At 37.5% G+C, this 23,049-nt stretch overlaps 1 protein-coding gene across 2 annotated transcripts; it reads right to left on the bottom strand.

Annotated features, from left to right (window-relative positions):
* Window positions 1-1,406: 1,406 nt before the first annotated feature.
* Window positions 1,407-20,403, bottom strand: TAB2 (TGF-beta activated kinase 1 (MAP3K7) binding protein 2). Of its 2 annotated transcripts, none has more exons than XM_057405496.1 (6): window positions 20,214-20,403; window positions 13,268-14,777; window positions 7,641-7,801; window positions 6,915-7,008; window positions 5,526-5,606; window positions 1,407-3,364 (listed from the first exon to the last, which is right to left on the bottom strand). In XM_057405496.1, exons 1-6 carry the CDS (start codon window positions 20,313-20,315, stop codon window positions 3,219-3,221), a joined length of 2,094 nt encoding a protein of 697 aa, XP_057261479.1. In that variant the 5' UTR covers window positions 20,316-20,403; the 3' UTR covers window positions 1,407-3,218. The 2 variants fall into 2 exon arrangements, with proteins under 2 accessions (XP_057261479.1, XP_057261488.1); XM_057405505.1 differs by lacking the exon at window positions 20,214-20,403 and adding an exon at window positions 14,949-15,223.
* Between the last annotated feature and the right edge of the window lie 2,646 nt (window positions 20,404-23,049).

The raw sequence follows: 23,049 nt of genomic DNA, 5'->3' as shown, positions 1-23,049 counted from the left end.
GTAACTGAAGGTGAAGGTAAAAGTCTGTGGAAAGGACAATACTGGAGATGTCACTTCTCTTGTCCCAGTGTTCCAGGATCAGTTACTGAAAACACTGCCTAATACATTCTCATACTAATCACAGAATACAAGGTTGGAAGGGACCTCAGGGTTCATCTCACTCAACCTTTCTTGGCAAAGCATGATGGCTATAAACAGACATTCTCAGACACAAGAATGCTTTCTAAGTGTGTTATTGTGCTGTTTGACAATAAAAATATTTTATATAAGTGCAAAGCAGGTAATTCTTTAGTCATACTTCCAGTGAAAACTATTTCTTCTATTTCATTAAGTATCAAACCTGGAATTCGCATTTTATCACTAAGTGACTATATGCTGATGACTACTTTAAAACATACCTAGTTTACAAAAAAGTATTGTGTATTTGAGCGCTGTGTCAAGGGCTCTGCATAAGTAGCTGGAACTAGGATGCAAGTTGGTCTTTTTTTTCCCCACTTTCAGAAAATAAACAAATAAATGCAAGGAAAAGATCAGTTACATATTTGATATGATGAACAGAATTCCATTTTACCTATTCCTCCAAACATGTTTTTTTCACCCGACAGCTGACTGGAGTTTTTGGTTTGCTTTTTAAATACAGTTGCCCTCCATGCTCCAAACAATATTCTTCACACAGCAGATTAAGGCACTCCAGTTGATTCACTAAGTTTCTTGCTGGATATGTAGTTAATCTGTTTATAGATGTCTCCTGAAGGGCTTTTAAATAAAATGACCATGTCCCGGGAAAGCCCAACTCCACATACCAGATGCCTGTCTACACCAGGACCAAGTGGGAAGGACAAGTCCAGAACACTCCACATCTTGTAACAGTGTGATATACATAGCACCAAAACAAAGTTTAACCATATTAATAATTAAACTGTACTTATATTAACAGTACACAAAGTATATTCTGTATCATCTAATACCTTAGACAAAGTGGTTGCCCATTTTGTATTTGAAAAAAATTTTAAAAATCATAAACCCTTAAAGCATGAAGTAAAAAAGGGCCCACATCTAGCTTACTACTTCATAAATAAGCGAATGGTTTTTATCAGTACAGCTTTTTGGAACACATTTCTTACAACAGTCACTGAATTAGAATCAAACAGAATAATGCATGGGAGGAAAGACTGAACAAAACAAAGGCTTAAATAAAATCTCTGGTCATAAGAAAATAAGAAAAACCTACTTTCAAGACTGCTAATCTTATTGTTCCATTGAGTATTGTGTTGCTCCACAGCATGGGAAAAGCAAACAAATCACAAACCCAAACATTAGAATATAATTCTTTTTTTTTTTAATTTTTATAAATAACTTATCTGTTACAAAGGCAGTTTACCCAGCTAAATCACAAAACCATCAACTCAAGATATCCAAATTAGGTTTTATTAATAAACAGGTAAAAACTGATTTGTCAATCTTCACATAGAACTGCAGATGAAGCTGAAAAACAAGGCCTCATTTTATAAACAAAATGCATTGAATGCAAGTGCTTTGGGTCTACTGCCTAATTACCTGGGATTGGCATTTTCTTCCCACATAAAAAAAAAAAGCAAAGCCTTCAAAACAAAGGCCTCTGTGCATTCACATAGATCACTTGTAAAATTCCTAACAAAAGTGTCCACTGGCAAATGTTTACAGTGGGTGACAGTCTACTTTGTCTCTTGCTACATTATTAGCACTCCCTCCAGCCTCACGCTAAGTGCTGCTACATCATTCTTTGCGTGCCATCTTTCATGCATACTGAACTGGAATTCCATTTTCTTGATTTCAGTTACATACATCCCCGATCATGTGAATATTTTCTTTAAAAAAATAGATCATCAAAATAAAGAGATGCTTGAGGTTGCTTCAGTGTTCAAGTCTGTTTGATTTCTCTTTTCCAGCCTTTATTTCAGTTGTCCTAAATATTGCTATCCTTGTTTTCTATAAATATGAGACTTCACCACAAAGTCAGGTTTAGAAACCGGCTGCCAAAACAGGAAAGCATTTAAAGTCCTTGAACAAAGCTGTACGATGCTGCTGCTGTTGATTTTGGCACTGTATGTACCTCCCCAACGAGTTTCTCTTCAAGAGTCTGCAAGATACCCAGCAGATGAAGCAAGCTTAAATCGGACGCCGATCTGTTGGTGGGTTGAAAGTTTCTTAGTACAAAGTTTCCTCACACCAGACAAAATGCTACCTTGTGTCACCCACCGTAAAACTCAGTGTACAGAGTGAACTATATGCATAACTCTTCCAACTTTTACCACGCCGCATCTGCAGGTCTTCACAGATCATCAGCATTTACAAGAGCAATGTACAGAATGAGCAGAGGAAAGCTATTTTGTGCATAGTTTCTTATTAATGCTCTTATTTTAAGGCATTGCTTCTTTCAGATAAAAGCTTAAAAAAATGGGACATGATCGTGCTTAATCACTTAAAGAAAAAAAAAGAAAGTTAACAAAAAGACTATTATACTATACATACAGAAGTACAAGAAAATAATAAAGGTGAAGAAAAGAAATCACTTAAAGCAGGCTCTAGAGCTATGTACAGTAGGAAAAAGCTTTGGGGTATTTCACTGTGTGTATTGTACAGACAACGCATGCAGTTTTTCCTTTTCATCTTTAGATGTGATTGTACTTGGCTTCACAGAGATGTTTTCAGGGAAGGCAGAACGTACCACTGATTTGTGAAGTTCTTCCCTTTATCGAAGGCACTATTATGGCAGCAAGCAGTTTACACAGTTAAACCTTGTTCTTTTTAGATCTCCTCTGTGCATGTAATGCTCCACTGAAAGCTCTGAAAACAAAAACACTAGCACTCTATTCCTTTCCCCTGTCAAAATTCAGTAGTGACATCGGGGCAGAGAAGAGAATGGGCAACACCCAAGCGCTGGAGTGTGTTACTGGGATACTGGTAATACTGTACATGGTTTAGGCAGCTGGCAACCGAGTCTTCCAGCAGATTACCTTTCAGCCGATCGATTTCAACTGCCTGTGACACAACACTGAGGTATTACTAGCTCTGTGGGCTGACATTTAACATTAGCAAAATACCATCTTGTCACACCTTCAATTTTACAAAATCCTACGCATAAATGCTTTTTTTTGCCCTCCCCCCCACCCCCCAATGACTGGATAGTTCCTTGTAACATTTGCTATGGTTTTACAGAAAGCAATGAGCCTGTTGGCTCAGAAATGCCTGGGCATTTCACACTGTTCACAGCGATTTAAGGCTGGATGATTTAAAAAAGTACAGGCAGTACAACTCCACTGAGCTCCCTCATCTTCATCCGTGTCTGGAACAGTCTTTGGTGTTTTCACAATGGACCTCTGATCTGTGACATGAAAGAGATAAGATAAGCAGTTACTAACCAAGAACAGCATGGAAAGAATTTTGAGATGATTTTTTTTTTTTCTTTTCAGTAACTGAGAACTATCTTGTTCCTCTGAGAACAGCACAGTTATTGCAAGTGACAGAGGCAGCTTTTTACCACCCCCTTGACTACAGCTTGATTGTAAGTCAGCCAAAAGGCACAAGGTGAAACTATAAAAAGCAAATTTCACATCCCTTCCCTCTGCTTTCTTCCCTTTTGGTCTCAGTTCAAAGCTGTTGCATGTAAAGGAGATAAACTGTAGAAATTAATCAGCACAGGAAACATGCACAAGATTTAGCAGTCTGAGGTCTGCGAAGCAGTCTAAAATTCATTAAGTCAAGAAGTGGTCTGTAACCTTTTGATATATTTAACATTTAGAACCTAGAATGAATATACGGAGCTCTACCCTAAAACAAATAGGCAGGCAAATACACAAAAGTGAAAATCAGTGCCTAGGCCTGTTACGCTCCAGAGTAATCCCCCCCCAAGCATACAAGTGAATCTTTTTGCATGATCTGAAAAGACAGAAGATGAAAAGAGAAAATATGGGAGAGAGAAATAAAGAAGATCAACTTCTCAAGTTAAGGGTTCTCAGTTTAGGTAACTGCAACAAAGTCTTTTAGCCAATTATTTCAACCGGAGAACATCTCATTAGCAAGTAGCCAACTGCAACTGCTGCAGAATGACAGCAACGGTTTCAGGAAGTACAATGGTATTGATCACAACTGCAAAAAAGTATTTTTCATTCTCTTGTCAACAGTGGTTAAATCTGGTTTAATTTGCAGCTTATATTGTAGCTAAACTGAAACTTAAAACGAACTGAAAATTCAGTTAAAATTAACAAAAGACTAAGATACAATAGCAATGTTTTTTAAGAAAGAAAGAATGAGAGTTACGTCAGAGGTTAATAAACCAGTCAGGGTTAACTTTGCATTTTCAAGCTAGGTTGTACCAAATAGTTAAACACCTAAATCTGTGAGTTCTCAGAAGATTAGTCAATGCAAATATTAGGTAGCCACAGAAAATTAATTTTAATTTTCTTCTTTGATAGGTTAGGTTTTATTTAATGCAAAGGGAACTTTGTAATTGACAAAACATGATAAATTCTTCATGGTTCAGCTGTAAAGTTTGTCTAAAAGTACTACGTGTGGATGTAACTTTACTCAGTATTTTCATTAACAGCTTAGATAATGGAAGGCAAAAGCAACCTTATAAAGCATGAAGAAGAGCACCAGTTTGGAGGAGCTGTAAACAGTCTGGAGGTCAAAAAAAAGTACAATTTATCTAAACCATACTGAATGGCTAGAAATACATAAAGTGTGATTCTGTAACAACGGTTACCTGCACACTACAAGGACCAATCACACATATATATTATGTGGAGAACTTCCTGGACAGAAAGACTAGACAGAAATGAGTGGATTATCTATTTCATTTGGTGGTCTGTTTATAGGTCATAGTATGAAATGTTGCAAACAAGTTGATTTCATTCTCTGCTTCGGGTAACACACGAGGTAATGACTGTATTTGACATCCCATTAGGGCAAGAAAAAGTGCAAAACAGTGTTCAAGACAGACTGATAATTTCAACAATACTGACTGCTCTATTGGGCAGCATTCCTTTCATCATCAACTATGTAAAACTGTATTTAACAATACTCAGAGAAGGCTTTTATGTAAATTGTTGAGAAAAATTGTACAGTACCCAGAAAGTCAGGGTAACCAAACTGGGTTATTGGAACGTGTAAATAAATTTACTTTTCCCCAAAGAAAATTTTGAAGTTATCTAAATAAGCTTCACTCATCCCTAAGCTATGTATCCCATGCTCTCATTTAAAAGAAAAAATAAAATGTATGCTTCCATTTACCTAAAATACCCCCCAACATATTATCCATCTTTAAACGTACCCCATTTAATATATTTTTTTCCTGAATACACGAATAGAGAGGAAACCAGCAAACAGAAGCATATTTATTGCCAATACAGGTAAAATGTAAGGTTCATATGCCTTTAAAGTAATCTATTTCATAATCAACATTTAAACTAGATTCGTAAAATGCAACCTCTTATTAGATGCAAACCGGATATTAGTATTAAATCCAAATTTTACCAGTACAGTACCTTTGGGTTTTGGTGGAACCGGACCAAGAAATCCAATATTATCGTAAAAATTATGAATAGCACTGGGATTAAAATGTGGTCCTAAAAATAAAAAAGTACAGCAGTCTTAAAAATAAGCTTGGGTAGGAAAGCATATCAGGTTTTTTTTGGCACCAATTCTGAAATAGCACTATTACTCACTTATTACCTTTTAAATCAGGGTGTCAATACAGACCTGAGTGAGATATTACCAATGTCAAAAATACACTCGAAGAAACTTACTGCCCAAAATATTCAATAGTCAGAAATAGAATCCAGTAGCACAAACTCCTTAAATATATTTTTCTGCCATTCAAATATTTAACAGCATTTTATTAGTAAATTTTACCTGAGACGCTTTCTAAATTGTAACTTACTGAAAGAGATGTGCTATCTACTACACAGCATATTATATATGCTTAGATTTTATACCTAGAGGAACTCCTAATTCCAATTTACTGTAAGAGACAGACAAAAATCACATGCAGTTTGAATATATTATTTAAGGTCAAGTTTTTACATTCAGTACACCTGTCTACTTTCCCCTTATCTGCAGGTACACTGTCTGAAGGAGAACTTCATAGCGATCTAACAGCTTGCTCTGATGAAAGTGGAAAGCATTAGTCCCTTCCCCTTCTCAGTTCTCCCTTCCCTTGCCTCTCCCTCAGATCAGCTGTGGTAAGCTCTTATTTTCTGCTTGGCTAGGGAGCAGAATCAGCTCTGCAATAGGTCTAAAAAGGTAACACAGAGTCACAGTAAGTAGCAAGAGAGGGAAACAGGCAGAGAAGGGGACCTCTTGCTGGCAGCTCTTGAATTGGCTCAGCTGTCTCACAGTTTCACTCACATGACCAACAGGCTGTGTCCCTGCAGACAAGAACAGGAGGAGGGTATACTGGAAGTTACAATGGTACTTTATATTTGCTAACTTGAGAGGCTGAATACAATACAGAAAAAGTGAAAGAAGACAGAGAGATGGACACATAGATATAGCTGTATCATTCAGAAAACAGCTTCTCACTGTTCTTTGATACTCAAATAACCAGATTTCCCACCCCAGGGTTTATGAAATAAACAGCATCACAAGTTTCTTCTGAGCTAAGTAGGAGATAGGAACGACTGTGGAATTAGGGAAATCATAAAGCCAACAACAAAAAAAAAAAACAACAAACCCAAACAAACCCAGGCTTAGACAATTACTTCCATGGTTTCACTCAAACTAATGTAATGATTTTGCAAATAGTGTGTATATATATATATATAGTGTGCATATATAGTGTGTATTTGTAACAGAGACTTTTCTACATGCAGACAGTGAATGAAGGGAAAAAAAATCAGTATTTACAGTTGTTGATGTACTGAGACATACTGTACCTCTTGCTTGAAAAAGATCAATCTCTTTGGTTAGGCAATCTATGTCTATCTGCAGCTGTCTGTTACAACTTCGTAACTGTTGCATTTCTTCCAGCTGAAAAAAATAAATCTGCCGGTTAAGTTTTTCCATTTCATTATCAGTCATCAGTCACACATAAGCAGACAGCATCCAGTTATTTCAGAAGTGAAGATAAAAGAATTTTCCTTTATAATGACCTTTCTTTTAATCCAAGCATTATCTTACACAAAGCTTTCAGACCCACTGAATTCTTCTCTCATCAAATTTCAGAGCTGACTGAATGACTCCAGATTGTGGCCACGACAGTGCCAATGGTCCACCAGGTCAATGGCTCATCTGACACTGCAAACTGGCGCATTAAGCAGTTTCCTTGAGATTGGTATATGCATGAACACTAAAAAGTACTCTGCGTGGAAAGCAGTATGAGTATTAATTTGTAGTCTGAAACATTAGGAAGGACTACCAGGTCAAATCTTTTGTGACTGTCTTTAAAAGCAACACTTCAAAAAGCAACTAGTGAACTGAAAGGCTATGGTTCAATAATGCATATTTAGTGTTTACTCTAAACTACACTGCTTACTGGTTTAATTCTAGCTGTATTACTTGTCATTAGTATATTGTCAATATATGAGCAACTGTTCCCTTAATTTAATGTGACAGACCACACTTGTGGTTTAGGTTTATAGCCTACAGGTGTTTCAACTTACTGATGGAATCTGGGATACAGAATTCGATCTTTTCAGTCGCCTTCGTGTTAGATTATTCTCCATTTCATTGACCTCTGATTTTAGTTTATCCAACTTTTTCTTTTGAATCTCAAGTTCTCGCTGAAGTCGCTCCATCCTGGCCTTCTGGTGTACCAGTAAAGCTGTAATACATAAAGTCCCACTTTATCTACCTTATTATTCTTCACATGGCAACATAAACTAAAGATGAAATTTAGTAATTTTTTGGGAAAATACAGACAAAAAATTGTTAGAGATTGCTCTTCCATTCTCCTCACAAGAAAATATCTGCCGTAAGACGCAAAGTGTTGCATTTCTGAAAACAGCACAAATCAATTACAGGCAACAAGCAAATACAGTGAGAAAGTCATACACCGTAACAGATGACCATGCAAAATTTAGGTGTAATATGTAAAAGTCTCTTCCAAGAACCAAATGAATCTACAAGAACGACTACCAGAAAACAGTAACAAATGTTTCCCTGCATTACATTCACCCAAACATTGTAAAACAGGTAGAATGAAGAGGATTTCAGAGAGACAGCCACAATACAAAGAACACTACATATGCTAGATACGCATCTAAGGTTTTGATTTTTATTGCTACTTGGATTTGAATATAACAAATTGTTCTTGTCATAGCAGGAGACACTACATGAAACTAAACCAGAAAGTACTACAGGCAATACCACTGGCAAACATCAGTTATAGTCATCACAGAGGCCGGACTGTATGCCATTTTATCCCTGAACTATGGTGCAGAACCATTACTTCAGCTTCTAATTCCTAACACTGCCTACTATTTGTAAAGAAAATGGCATGAGGAGACCTAATTTAGAAATGGTAAAGTTATCATTTAAACCACAGGTTTTTTAAAGATATAAAGAATGTAAGTATCAGCAGATGAAATCAATTTTATACAAACTAAGGGGTTCATTTCATTAAAGGTAGATATACTATTAAATATTGTCAAGTGAGCAGATAACACTGCTCAAAGCAATAATCACCTATAAAAATGAAAAAGTATTTCATTAAATAAATGCAACAATTATTTCAACTTCTGCACAGCTATTAATTCATCCATTAAATTATTAATTAATATAAACTGGGATCAGCTTCATAGACCATGGATACTTTTATAGCACTGTGGAAATTATAAAGTAGCAGCAATAACAAGGTATTTTAAAGAGACTGAATTTGCCTCATGAAGTATTTAAGCAGACTCTGGCTGGAATGTAATGTTCATCATGATTTCTTTCAGGTACCAAAATATGAGAAGCACTTAAGTTTGCTTGGTTAAGTTTCCTCAGTAGTAGCAGAGGGGGAAAAAGAAGGCAAAAAAAAAAAAAGCACACATCAAAAGAGGTAACTTTCCACGTATTTGGCAAGCAGAACTGCCCTCTGTTGCACTTCCTGCCTGTTCATTCATTCACACATCATATTTTTGTCTTCCAGAGGTTCTTCAAGAGGAGGAACCATGCCAAACTATTTTTGTACAGCGTTACAGAACTGCAAGGCCTTACAGAGATTCAGGCCAGGCTTTTGAGTCACGTGTTCAAAAGATACTTTTGACAAACAACAAAGCTGCTTAATCTTCTGCTTATTTTTGTTCAATTTTATCTGCATAAACCTTCGTGGTAGCCACATAGTCACAATATAGCTAAAGTTGCAGCTGTGCTCATATGTGATATAAAAATTTCGTAACTGAAATCCCAAGACAAAGATTTTTGTTGAAGACCTGGAATCATCAGGTCAGTAATCTAAAAAGACAACCTCTCCTCTTGAAAAGCTTTTTACGAATTCAAACAACTGGAGGAACTTTTTCTCAGTTATGAACTCCAGAAGTTACAAATGTAGCTGCAACTATAAAGGAAATCAAAGACTACTTTACCTCTAGTCTTGTAAGAAGAGTACAAGCTCTTTTTTTTCTACACTTCATTTCTACTTTTAGATAGTCTCTTCTATTTCCACTGCCTTGGTATTACTGCTGAGGCAACTGTTCAAAGGCCAGGTCATTGGTATCTGACCTGCAGCAGCACAGCTGTGCTCTACTGACCAGACTCAGAGCTCTTCAGACCCATCCAACTACGGATGCTGGTGATCAACAAGTATGCTGGAGGTCGTAAGCGAGGCAGGCTGATACCAGCGTATCTCTAGGACATATGGCATGGACTCAAGAGTAGACTAATGAGCAAGACACTCCCCACTCTGCATGTTTTTTTTTTTTAACCCTATTCTTGTATAGGGGAAAAACCCCACAACTCTCTGTGATTTATTAAGCTGTCATTATGGAACTGCATAGGAAGGCACTGATGGATGCCCAACAGCACTACTACATGCTCTCCATTTTCACATCACTTTCCAGGCACGATCCAATTTATTCTCCTAGTAGCCATGTTACTATCATTTTATAATTTTAAATCCCAAACGATTTTAAACACACTCATTACAAAATTACTATTATGATTAAAGAAGAATCCCTTGATATTGCTACGCAACACTTCTATTAAAAATAACTTGGATAGGGGACTGGCAAGACACTGGTTTAAGTGGTGGCTTTCACATACAATTTAGTAATTTTGCCTAAATACCATTTTGGCAGCTGTAGGAAAAAATAGGGTGCGGAAGATGAAATCTCCCCATATCCCACTGTGGTATTAATGGAAACCAGCAATTTAAGTATTCAGCTCCCTCTAGTGTTGATCAGATCAACCAAAAACATGAAGAAGAAACTGCACTGATGTGTGAATCTAATACAATTCAGCTACTAGATCTAGTTTAGACTGACCATGAGGACATATTTAATGGTCTTTTTGATAATCCTGTGCTTCTTGCAGGAAGGGGATTCAACCTATGTGGGCAGCACAGGCACACCAAGGTTACCCTACATAGGCTAACCTGGAATGCGAGCCAGAAAGTCTCAGGCTTGCACCTGTTTATTTGGACATCCTTAAAAAGAAGGTATTTCCTGGAATCGCCCCAGAAAAGAAGTACAAAATTGCCTTCTCAACTTGTCATTATTGTACTGCAACCAGAACATATTTTATGTTCAGCTTTTTAATTATGTGCAAACAGTATTATGCACATTTAATTTTTTCAGCTTCTGTCTGTTCACATTCAGCAGCTTGGCAAGAACTGCATGATTCAGTGCTCTGGCAGATGCCACTGCTTCCTTTGAGGTTCAAAGTGCACGTTTTCCACAAAAAGGCTGTAAATCATTGTAATTACAGGGAGCATGAAAGTCTGGAGGACAAAAGTTCACTTCTTCCTAGATACCTACTCAATCAGGCACTAAATATACTTGCAAGTTTGAAAATGTATGCGTAATTGTTTTCTTGAAGCCTCTGTGAATCTGAATTTTAAACAATTACTACTTAAGCATGTCTTTCGTTATTGTGTTTCTAAGGGGAAAAACATCTAATCTAGGAACACAATGATTTCACCCTATTCTACAGGCCTATCAATGTCTGAAATTTCTTAGTTTGCCAAATCTGGAGGAAAGGGGAATTCTGGCACTGCAATTGTTCTGTGGCAGTAGATTCAGGACACACTTAAGTTTGTGCACATTTTCAAAACCTGTATTTAAAGCTACACAAACTCAGTAATTTAATATGCGATTTCAAAAGTTCAAACCGATTTTGGTTTTGTTCTCCCTTTCCAATACTCTTTAAATTTAATTTTAAGAGAACATTGTTTAAGAGTGGGGCCTGATACAAAGACAAATATAATTCTGTATTTTATTCTTAGATCACATGAAGTAATTGGAGGATGGGGCACAGCTGTACCTCATTCAAGTAGTTATTTTTTTTTTTAAGACATCTACAAGGACTGGTTAGGATTTTACGAAATTTGTTTCCTGTGGCTTTTTTTCTTTCTGAATATTTTAAAAAGCTCTAAGAAACCAAAGCAAGAACTGTGCAAAATATTTAGTTACTAAACTAGTTTACCAATTAACATTTTTACATTAAAAACAGTGGCAAGAAGTGTTAAGTACATGTACATCCACATACATACATATAGGTGGTACCAGTGATGAACTATGCATGCCATCCCCTCCCCAAGACAAAGAAAATATGAAAAAGACAGTCAAAAGCCAAGTAGGATTGAACTGAGGGACTGAAGCTCCCTAGTATGAAAACATCAACCTAAGGATTTTATTACACAGTTATGTATTTTCTTAATAGGATGCCTGCCCATTACAGAGATGGAAAGCTATACACAGAACGAGCACCATGAAAATAATTGTTTAGCTTCACTATTCAACATATGACTGCATGCACAGTGTACAAGAGATGAAACAGACCTGGTAGAAGTCAGTCCCATCAGAATGAAAGAACAAGAGAAAGGGACACCCTTCCCCAACAAATATCTAAAATGCAGAATGCATGAAGCAAATTCATGATCTAGAAGAGTGTTTAGATAGAGCCTAAGGAAAATATTTCAATTGCTTAATTTCTGGGTCCCTAAAAGTCTTCTAGGACTAAACATCCAGTCAAGCCTCCCGTCTGAGTAAGAAAAGGGAATAGTGCTTCTGGAGGGCAGTTTGTTTTGCTTTTCTACAGACAAATCATTTTCTGGTGTTCTTTAATTCTTCAATGATTGTAAAATATAATATCCAGAAGTAGCACACAAACTGTAATTGGTTTTCGATTTACTTCATTGCTATAGTACTCAGGATGCACTTCAGGCTTCTAGTGTCCTGATCACTATACTTCTACAAAACAAAATGGCTAAATTAATCTGAAGAATGTTTACAGTGGTCATGGAACAAGCCAGTTTTTTAATGCCGAATTGTTTGCCATATCCAAAGAAAACCAATAAGGTCAAAGAGAAATTATTTTGACAACCTATCGTGAATACTGCTTAAATATCCTAAGGCTCATTCAACATCTTTATACAAAAACATCTTTATACAGGAGGGTTAATAAACCATCAAGTTGGTAAGAAAAGCATGCAAAAACCATGAAAACAGAAGAAAAAGATTAACAGGTTGAGCTGCTGTATCATGTATTCTAAGTTTTACTCTCCCCATCACCACTGATTCTTTAAAATAGCTTTATCTGGCGCGGTGTTCCTTCTCACATTTTAGAACATAACAGAAGTAAGTATCAAGACTTTAAGCATTTTATTGTCAGGCACGCATTAGGAAACAAGGAAGCCAACACTTCATCCCACTAATTTCTTCTGAAGTCTGCTTTTCTTCCTTCTTAAGTAACACTCGGAAAAAGGAAAAAAATGGGAACATTTTCCAGTGGAAACAGTATCTCAAACGATTCAAAAATCTGCCAGTAGACTGGTAACTTTAAATGGTCAGGACAAATAGAACAAGTTTAGATGTTTCTTTCAGAACAACATAAAAAATAAAACACTGTGACTCTACTTCATTATACAGATAACATATCTACTTAAGACAAACAGAATTATCTCCAAGTATTCAGTTACATGTCTTTACCATAAAAAGAAATCTATGCTTATAAAGCTTTTTTATTTTGCTAGTTGAAGACACTATATTAACATTCACAAAGGTTATCAACTGTTTCCTGTTCCATAATCTACATACTGAATTGACTACCTTGTTGAAATCTCTACTATTTATATTAAGAATATTACCTTGCGTGTAGGCAGCATCATCAGATCCCATACTCAATTTCCGTGCATCACTGATCCTATCCACATGTGCTAAAACAGGGTCAGCAAGATGCTGGATACCCTCTGGTTCAACATAGTGATCAGGAAGGTTTAGAAGGTTTGTAGGTTCAAAGGTTGGGGACACAACCCCTGGAGAAACTGCAGGGGGCTTATTTGGAGAAACTGTAATTTTAAAAGTATATTTTGTGTTAGGCTGCGTAACCACCACTCGAGGAGAGGTTGCAGTGGTGCTGTTGCCCACTGCTCGACTCTTGGGTGGATGGTGATGAATAAATGCAGGACCCATGCTTACTTGACCAGACATATTCCTAGAAGCAGCAGATACTCCAGGATTTGTTGATATGAAAAGAGTGGGCTGGTTCCGCACAACTTGATCATCTCCTGTTGTGGCATTTGCTGAAATGTAGACCTTGGGCTGACTGCGTGTGATCACTTCATCAGTATTTGGAGGACTGGCCGATATGTAAACAGTGGGTTGACTTCTACTTAATGTCTGGCTGTTGAGGGAAGAGGGAGTAGTGGAGGTGCGAGGGCCAGTTGAACGCAACTTAGAAGAACTGTTTCTTTGTGGTGGTTCAAGTTTGATTTCAATTTGGTTTTTGCGAGGTCCTGTGGATATATTCTGAATGTTGTATTGGCTATGAGCAGAGGATTGTGAGCTACCAGATGAGTGAATCATAGGTGCTTGTGGAGTAGTAGGAGAACTGATAGGCATATAGACATGAGAAGTCTGGTGGCCTTGCTGATTTGACTGCGTTGAGTGTTGCGATGAGGTATGTGGCGTAGTACTGGATGTAGGAAGAGTAGTCCAGGGACTTGGCTGTGAAGGCTGGTAGACTTGCTGAGGGTGCATGGGATTAAACTGAGATGCCCAGCCTGGCTGCTGCTGTGTCTGTCGAGCGGTACTAGGAGCTGTGATGTAAGGCCTAATATAGATAGAATTTCCCTGTGGACTGTTAAGTACAGGAGGAGGTACACCATGTATGTGCAAAGACGTAGGGGTATTGCGACCAGGCTGAATATTTGGGGCTAAAGTTACCATAATGGGATTGAATCTGGGTGTTTGTTGAGACAAGTTAGATACTCCTTTGCTGCCTAGGTGAAATCCAAGATGCTGTCCTGGATTAGAAGTACTAACTGTATTAGCCATCTCAAAGACATTAAATCCTTGTGGAACCTGAGCAGGTGCTGTCTGTGGTTCCTGATGAAACAGTTCATTGTTGGACTGGTTGGTTTGAAGGTGTCCATCACTAACACTGTGAGCTAGAGTCCTACTTCCATTCATTCTACTTCCTTCTCTTCCATGATGATACACATTCTGTGACTGCAAATCCAAATTAAGAGATGTCATGTGATTTCGTAGTCCAGGAATCCCAGAATCATCAGAAAAACCTAGGTCTCCTTCACCGTAGAGATACTTCGTGCTCTCCTGAGAGAGAACTGCGCAACAGGCATCCAAATTATTGTTATTCTATAAAAGAAGATGAAAGTTTGACATTACTGATACAATACCATCACAATTGGATACATATGCATCCAATCATCATTGAAAAATTAACAACTAACATAAACTAGAAAGTTTTAGGTGGCTGGCTAGCATAGCTGCTAAACATGCACCAAAGGGCTTCCATGTGAACCTTACTATTTTGAGAACAGCAACTCAGGCACTGGTACCAACGGGGGAGGTCTGCACTGCCGCTGAAGCAATTCCAGGGAGATCTTGGACCTTGACAAGCTAACACCATACAGTATGATACACCTTGGATGAGTACTTTTGCTATTCCTTCTCAGTTTCAGAGCAATCTTCAGCAATGACCAAGTCTATGGTTTGAGGGGTGAAATGACAGAAAATGGATACACAGCACCTACATATTACTGGTTAATAACTTAAAAACAAAAACCAAAATAAATGTTTAAGTCTTTTCCCAAACACTTCAATAGCAGTTATGCATTACCGCCTGTTGGAAAGTGAATCTTACGCAGAGAAGCAAAATGCCAGCCCAAGGTGTTGTACATGACTTCAGAAGAAATGTAAAAACTCAGTGTATACAAATGCAGTAGGATTACTCTTTTGCAAGATGTAATGAGTAATGGAAAAGCCAGGGGACATTTGTATTTTCATTTGACACCACTGCTTGCAAAGCTCTTAAATACTTACATTTGTACAATGGCACTTAAAACCTTGAACAGGATGACTTAGAACAAAACCAACCCAGCTAATTTGCTTTTTTAAAACATTTCAGAAGAAAATCGCTGATTCCTCTTTTTCCAGGTTTAGTAATACTGTACTCAGATTTTCCCAATTTAGTTTCCTACATAAGGATTTTTAGAAGAGTGAACATGCATCAGTGGGGTAATTTCTTAATACTGTGTCCATATTACTTTTCTGACAGAACTTTCCCCTACCACCAAGAAATAAAGGTTAATACTTTTAGCCAGAAAAGCACCTATTGAGGCCCAGACATTAAAACTAAATAGATGTCAGATTCATCCAGCACACAGAAACAGGTACTAAGAAGAATGCATATGCAAAGTAGCAACATTATCAGTTAGTTAAAGAATAACACAAGCGAGATGAACTGATGTATGCCAAATGCTTTGTATCAAGTTACTTTTGTTAAAGTAGTGGACAGTAGTTCTAATCCTTCAACCAGGATGAGAGGTCGTAAGTGTGTTGTGAAGATACAGCAAGGCTGTCTCTAACTTGCATATTAAAAAAGAAAAAAAAAGGACTGGCATAACAAAAGTGGAAGAGGGACAGGGCTAAACTCCACCCACAAAACCAAAACCAAAACCATGTGTTCATACAGGCCAGATGCAGTTCTGAATTAATAAAAAAAAAACCCCAACGAACAAAAAAACCCACCAAAAAAAACAGCCACAAAACTTTTGAAGTAACAGGATTCCATAGATGCTATCTAACTAACCAGTTGTATATTAAGATTGTTGCAGAAAAACCTCAAGAGATACGAAAACAGGTCAAGATTATGGTTATGCCTATCAGTTCTAGCTTGGAATAAGCACCAGAGGACAAAGTAATCAAATGAAATCAGTAATGAAGAATGGAATCACACATGGACACAACAGTGGGTAAGAAAAGGTAAGAAAAAACAGTCCTGTATTTGTTGTGTGGGAGAAAAAGGGAGCCAGAAAAGGCAAAAAGATAGGGTGTCACATAAAAATAAGCTAGAAAGATCTTAAAGGCAGATTTTGGGTGAACTTAAGTGAATTACTAACAAAGGCCAAAAATACCAAACCAAAAAGAAACAGGCCAAGCTTGCAAGGCCCTTACATTCAGCTTGAATGTATTTCTTTGGACAATTTTTTTTTTTTTTTTTAAGACTGCATCAAATCAATTCTAAAAATTTCAGTGACATCAATGAGCAAACTGGAGCACACAAACGGGAAACAGGGGCACATGAAACCCCTGGCATCTTCTGGCTGGCAGAGGAAGAGTTTCAACCACTTCTAGTTCTTTATAGATCAGAGAATCGGTTGACAGCAGAACTGAGCATATTCCAGCAAAACAATACCCCTCATGTTAGCTCTGCCCATGTCCCAGTTGAGTTTAAAATGCCATCCTGAAAGAGGAAAAAAAAAAAAAAAAGAATGAATAAGAATGTTGGAGAGAAATGAGGAAGCAAGGAGAGTACGCAGACTTGAGGAGCAGGTACTTACAGAATGCTCCAGACACAAAAAAGAACAAAAGGGGACAATGTCCACAGACTAGGGACACTGCAGTGACTCCCTTAAACGAGAAGGGGAGAGCCAAATGCAGAAGACTTGTTGGGAAGAATGGAGGGATGCAAAACTTTTCAAGAACATTCAGTGCTGTCAGCCCAAGAAAACAATAAAACTTCATTCCCTAAATTAATACAGTTTTCATCCTATTAGATTTTTTCGTGGTCCTCTGTTTTCAGTATACTAGATACTGTTCAGCTATTTCAACAGTGGGCTAATCATCTTAAGACATCTGTGCCTCTGTTAATCTCAAGATTTTCATTATAAGCATATAATGCTATAAGCCTTCCTTTAAAAATAAGCTGAGAGTGTTTAGTAAAGAGAAAAAAAGGAACAAAAACCAAAACAAACAAAAAACCAAACAAACCCAAACAAAAACAAAAATAGAAGGAAGAGGACTGAAGGATCTGTGTAGTTTTAAGGATCTGTGTAGTTTTCCTGCACAGTTCATGGTGATCTGAAGAAACTTTTCTTGTTAAAAAAAGCCTCTTGCCAATCCAATTCCAAACTGCGTAACTGCTTAAACTCTTTCAGGTTCTCTCCTGGAACATAATAAGTTCAAAAATAATTTCACCCAGACAAGATGCTTCACCTGACGCATCAAGGTAAACACAGCATTTCTTATACCTGATACTGTCCTTAAGTACTTATCTTTGACCTAAACCACATTACTGCATTTTTCGGAAATTCCTTCCACTATGCTCAACTACAGGAACTAGAATATTCTGACACTGTTCCAGCAGTACTGTAAACACATGCAAAAGTAGTCAAATTCTGCTTTCCAATCTTCACCACCAGTCAAAGTACAAAATTTCTTGGTTTAACAAGATCACATTAGGCTTCTTTTTTAACAAAACCAACCAACCAAACAAAAAAAACCAAACCTAAAAAACTCCCCCCTATCTCAGAGGAGCAGCATAGCTAGAAGCTATGGTAGTTCATAGAAGCCACTGATTCAGAGAAATGAGAGCTCAAGAAATTTCAGAGAACCACCAACATGACAGGATTTTACTGGTGGGTCTTAGAAGCTCTCAGTCAACAACAAGAGCAAAAGGGTAGCTTTCCCACTGTAATGAGTTAGCGTAATAATACTGCACATATGGAACATTAATTATACTATGGCATTTTTGAAAGATCCTCTTATGAAGGCAGACCTAAAACAATTCCTCAACATCTGAACCCTTCTCTAATCTCTCTGTCAAAGTATGGGTTGCACAGTCTCTTTTCTTCACAGATAAAGGCTCTTTTTAATATATATATGTGTATATATATGAAAATATAAATCGTCCACTATATTCAATGTTATGAAGACTACTGAATCTCTCAAGAGCTGAGAGGTTTTAAATTTCTGATGTATTCACTCTGTCAAGTCCATTGATCTCGCTCAATAACCAGTTCTCACGTTTGAAGGACAAAACTATACTTGTCGTATGAGAATTAGATTAATCCTACAGAGAACTAATAAAATGGCAGTGTACAATCCTGAAAACAAATACTGGCAATTTATAGGCTGGTTCTCTTTTCAGCTAAACAGTTAGAGAGAAAGGGTGTGGGAAAGCTTAGAACCTAATGAGCCCTGAATTTTGCTCTCTTGCAAGTAAAAAGGCAATGCTCTCAAAGAACTGCACTTTTCACAGCTTTTTACTCTAGTACAAATGAAGAGGCATGAGAAAGTCTTGAAAATATGAACATTAAATTGGCACACTTCTAACTCCTAACTAAAAAACATTGTGTTTGGATGCAGGTATGTATGACTACATATACACACGTAAGTATATACATATATGTATTTTATAAATAAAAGTACATATAAAACCCAAGACAAGCAATTATGATATAAAGAATGTTGCATCATAACCACAGATGCCCTAGCCATAGTCCAGAGACTGCTAGCTTCTGGGAACTCAAGGAAAATCTTCTGGGAACGTCTTTTTTCTAATCAAGTTGTGTATACCGATAATCCATATGAATATGAACCCTCTCATTATCCATATGAACCCTCTCATTATCCAGAGTACTCAAAGATTGAACACCTTAGATAATGAAAAAAAAATCCAATCAGTATGGATGCTTTGTGATCGCTGGAAAACGCAAAGCAAACATGTTTAAGCAACATAGCTAAGTAAGTCTATCAGCATTTGTTAACCCCAGGTATTCAAGGTACCAGACTTTGGATGAGCATATTAATTTATCTGCAGAAGTAACTAACATGATGTTATAGAGCAGAAGCTGATATAAAATATGGGCATAAGTATTCTGATGGTGGCAATACAGAAAACAGATTGCTGAAGGTAGAAGTTGATGATATGGCAGCCCATAGCCATTGCATTAACTGCACTGCCAGTCAAAAATGCTTTGTTACTTCCAAGCCCAACAGAAATCCATAGATTAACAGCATGGACTCCAAAGCTACAACAGAATGAACGAAGCCCATCTGGCAGCCAAAGCAGTGGGAAGCACTGGGCAGAAGCACACCAGTGCATCACATCCATGCAGGTCTAACACAGTGGATGCTAGGCTACAACCACCCAGTCCTGCCTGATTCAGGCTGACTTTGAGAATTTGGTGTGTCTGTATCACGCTCCTAGGCTCCCTGCTGCACAAGATACCTTAAAGCTAACAGCACTGGCTCTGCAGACCAAGGGAGCTGTAAGTAAAAAGCAGGGGGAGCAACCTGCATGTAAGGCAAGGGCCCACTAATTACCTTGAAGCCTGACAGACAACAGGTAGCAAAGATGCTTCTGGATCTGCCTTGACCCTCAAAGTGATTAAAAAAAAAAAAAACAACCCAACCAAACACCCGCCTCCCCCCCCCCCCCAAAAAAAATAAAAAACTTAAATTGTCCCTGCTGGACTCATGTTGGCTTTGCATTCCTCCTTTTGCCACAGTTAGGGGCTCATGAGATGGCTAAAAGGCATGACCATACTGATTGGTGAGTAGGTAGTCTCCATACTCACTCTGATTTACAGGATGGTTTACCTTGGGCCACCCTTGATTAGACATGGAAAAAGAGAGGCCAATATAACACAAAGAAATTGGCTGTGACATTTGTCTCACTCAAAAAAGGAAAATAGAAAAAATATCTTCTTTCAAAGGAGACACGCATACATAATGCTTAAAATAAGCAACACTGCTTACTTGTGGAGTCATTAACAGAACACTGACCTGTAACATGCATCTGGATACAACACCTTCAGGTACCTCAGGAAACTTCTGTCGCAGGTCATGTAAAACCTGAATATCAATTTGCTGGCTTCCTTGGGCCATTCGTATATTGCCTGGTCAGGATTGTTTTTCAACAGGCAGTTTTAGGCCTTAGTAAAGGGAGTACTCATCTCTTCTGTCCCAGCATTTTCTGGAAGAGGAAGGAAAGCCTTAAGACACTAAAAGTAGGCACTTTTGATGTTAACAAAAAAAAAACATCCCAAAACCCACACTGCCCAAATTACTGACACATCTCCTGATCAGTTTCCTTCTGTCTTGGGTTTTTATATTGACATAAAATATATGCATAATAAAAAAAAAATATTACTTGTCTTATCAAAGTATTAAAACTCACAGTTTCAAGAACAGCATTTTTACTTATTTAAATTACAAGTAAACATGAAGAAGTCCACATCAAAAAAAAAAAAGGAAGATAGTGTTCATTCAGCTTTTGAGTGTACCCACATTCTTACCTTTACCATCCCTGTTACTGTTTACTATCAGGATATTAAAGCTAGAAGTTCAGTGTTTGTGAGTTTCAGAATTTACTACCACTAGTCTACTTGTTGTTTACTCAGAATACTTAAGAAATAATTGGAGATTATGATCACAAGGATATATGCCTCATAACAACTTATAACAACTCAGGTTTCCTCAACTAATTCTGTTTATCCTTTAAAGGAAATTATTAAGAGTTATGAATAAGATTGTATCACAATCACCACACTTACACAATTTATCTGCCCTGGTTATATGATATCCATAGGCTCTTACCAAGATGACTTTCTATCAATTCAGTCTGGAATTTGTGTTAAGCAAAATGCAGTCTGCACCTTTGTGTTAAGCAATGGAAAGGTATCTTGGCCACATAAACTAATATTACAAATACATGTAACCATGTTTTTATTAAAAAAACACCTAAAAGTAGTCAGCTTCAACAGTCATTTACCTCTTAAGATCTTACATCTCCATCAATTCATTCATTTTCTCTTCTCCTTCTCTACTTGCTTTTCTTTTTTATTTGCCTTGTATTCAGCATGCAGCATTACCCCATGTGCTGACTCAGGGCAACCTGCAGCAGAGACCTGCCTCCAGTACCACAAATCACCTGTACATGCTGCTCCCTGGATCCTGCCAGCTGGAGTTCTTAGTCAACAATCCCACTGGCACACTCTAAGTGAGCTGAGCCTGCATGCTTCTGTTTCTGTACTTCTATGCACTACGTGGGACTAGTTAATTGGGGGACATTAATCACAATATTCTAGTGCATTACCACCACTTGCGATTCAAATGTAGTGTAGTGCAATGCTACAGCTTTTCTTGAGACTCCAAAGATGGAGAAAGAAATGCAAAGAATTGTTGGGAAAGCACAAAGCAGGGATGCCAAGACAGGTATAATACTATTTCAGGACTGCTGAACTACTATATTATATATTAGTCCTGAACCACTCGTTTCAAAGACTTCTTCAGCTGCTATGTCTTCTCTGGTCTGAACTGATACAGCTACCAGTCAACTGCAATTGTTCTGAACCAGAGCACTTCCAATAGTAGCTGAACATGATCCAAGAAGCAACATACTAACCAGGGCAACTTTCTGCCAGCAATTTTAGAATAGCTTTGACGAAAATAAAAAACCACCCTAAACTAATCCAAAATACATGTTACTCTGGAAATTCCACATATATGAGCCACACAAATGAAAAATCCAAGTTGTTAGCTAATTATATAGTGAAAGCAATGTCCTAAGAATATTCTAGTAACCATCTGATCATTATTTTAGTCATATAAATCCTATATTTTCTGATATAATCACAATACGTAAAATACATGCAAGAACACAAATTTTTATTAGAATATTCAGAGATGTTTTTATAAAACATAGCTCACAATCCTACCTGCAGTTTTTAGTATACGTAACACAATATTCCGCTATCAAAAACAGCACCACAACGTAAACACACCTTAACATACAACAAGTTGCAGCCAGGACTGCTATAACTGGAAACTCAGGTCATGGCATTCCTTCCCAGAATACACATTCTGTTTATCCGAGTATATGAGTTCAGCTTCCCTTCTCTTTGTGCACTTTATTAATGGATCCAGAGCAGCCCAACTTTTCAGGAGCTGGAAATTCTGCATGATTAGAAAATAAAACCAACCAACAAACTCACCCCAAACAACCTGCAAAGAGGTGACCAGTACAAAGATCTGTGAAAATCACAGTCAAGACAGGATTTTGAGTGTCCCACGCAAATAAATTAAAAGAGGTGAGCACATATTTAACACTAACAGTCACACTACTATTAATTAAATACACACCTGCACTAATCTTGCACAAATTTACTCTGCATATACCAAAAGCGCTACCAGGAAGGTGTAAAGATACACTGAAGCCAACAACTACATGGGGTGCCTTGCAGGTGCTGCTATCAGTACCCAAGATCAGTAATGTAAAGGTAGCATGGATATGCCTAAACAAGCTGTGGTCATACTTTAGACTGAAGTTTAGACACACCTGAGAGGTCTCAGAAGTTGCAACACTGGACAAGCAGAGGATCAAAATACTCTGGTTTTAACAACTCAAGCTATATATACACATCCGAAAAACAACCATGTTCAAAAGGCAACTAAAGCAGGAAATCTTGGCTCACACAATTGAGAAAAATTACCCTGGCCAGTGAAAAACACAATTAAATACCACATCTGAAATAGAAAGCTGTAATTTATTTTCTACCAGAAAAAGAGTCAGGCTTTTACTCTGTCATAGAGAATAGCTACATTAAACATTAACATTATT

Source organism: Pezoporus wallicus, unplaced genomic scaffold, assembly GCF_028554395.1.
Source record: "Pezoporus wallicus isolate ANWC-B61680 ecotype Strahan unplaced genomic scaffold, APGP_CSIRO_Pwel_v1 contig_3817, whole genome shotgun sequence".
Taxonomy (NCBI): Eukaryota; Metazoa; Chordata; class Aves; order Psittaciformes; family Psittacidae; genus Pezoporus; species Pezoporus wallicus.
This window is presented reverse-complemented; position numbering and strand designations above follow the sequence as displayed.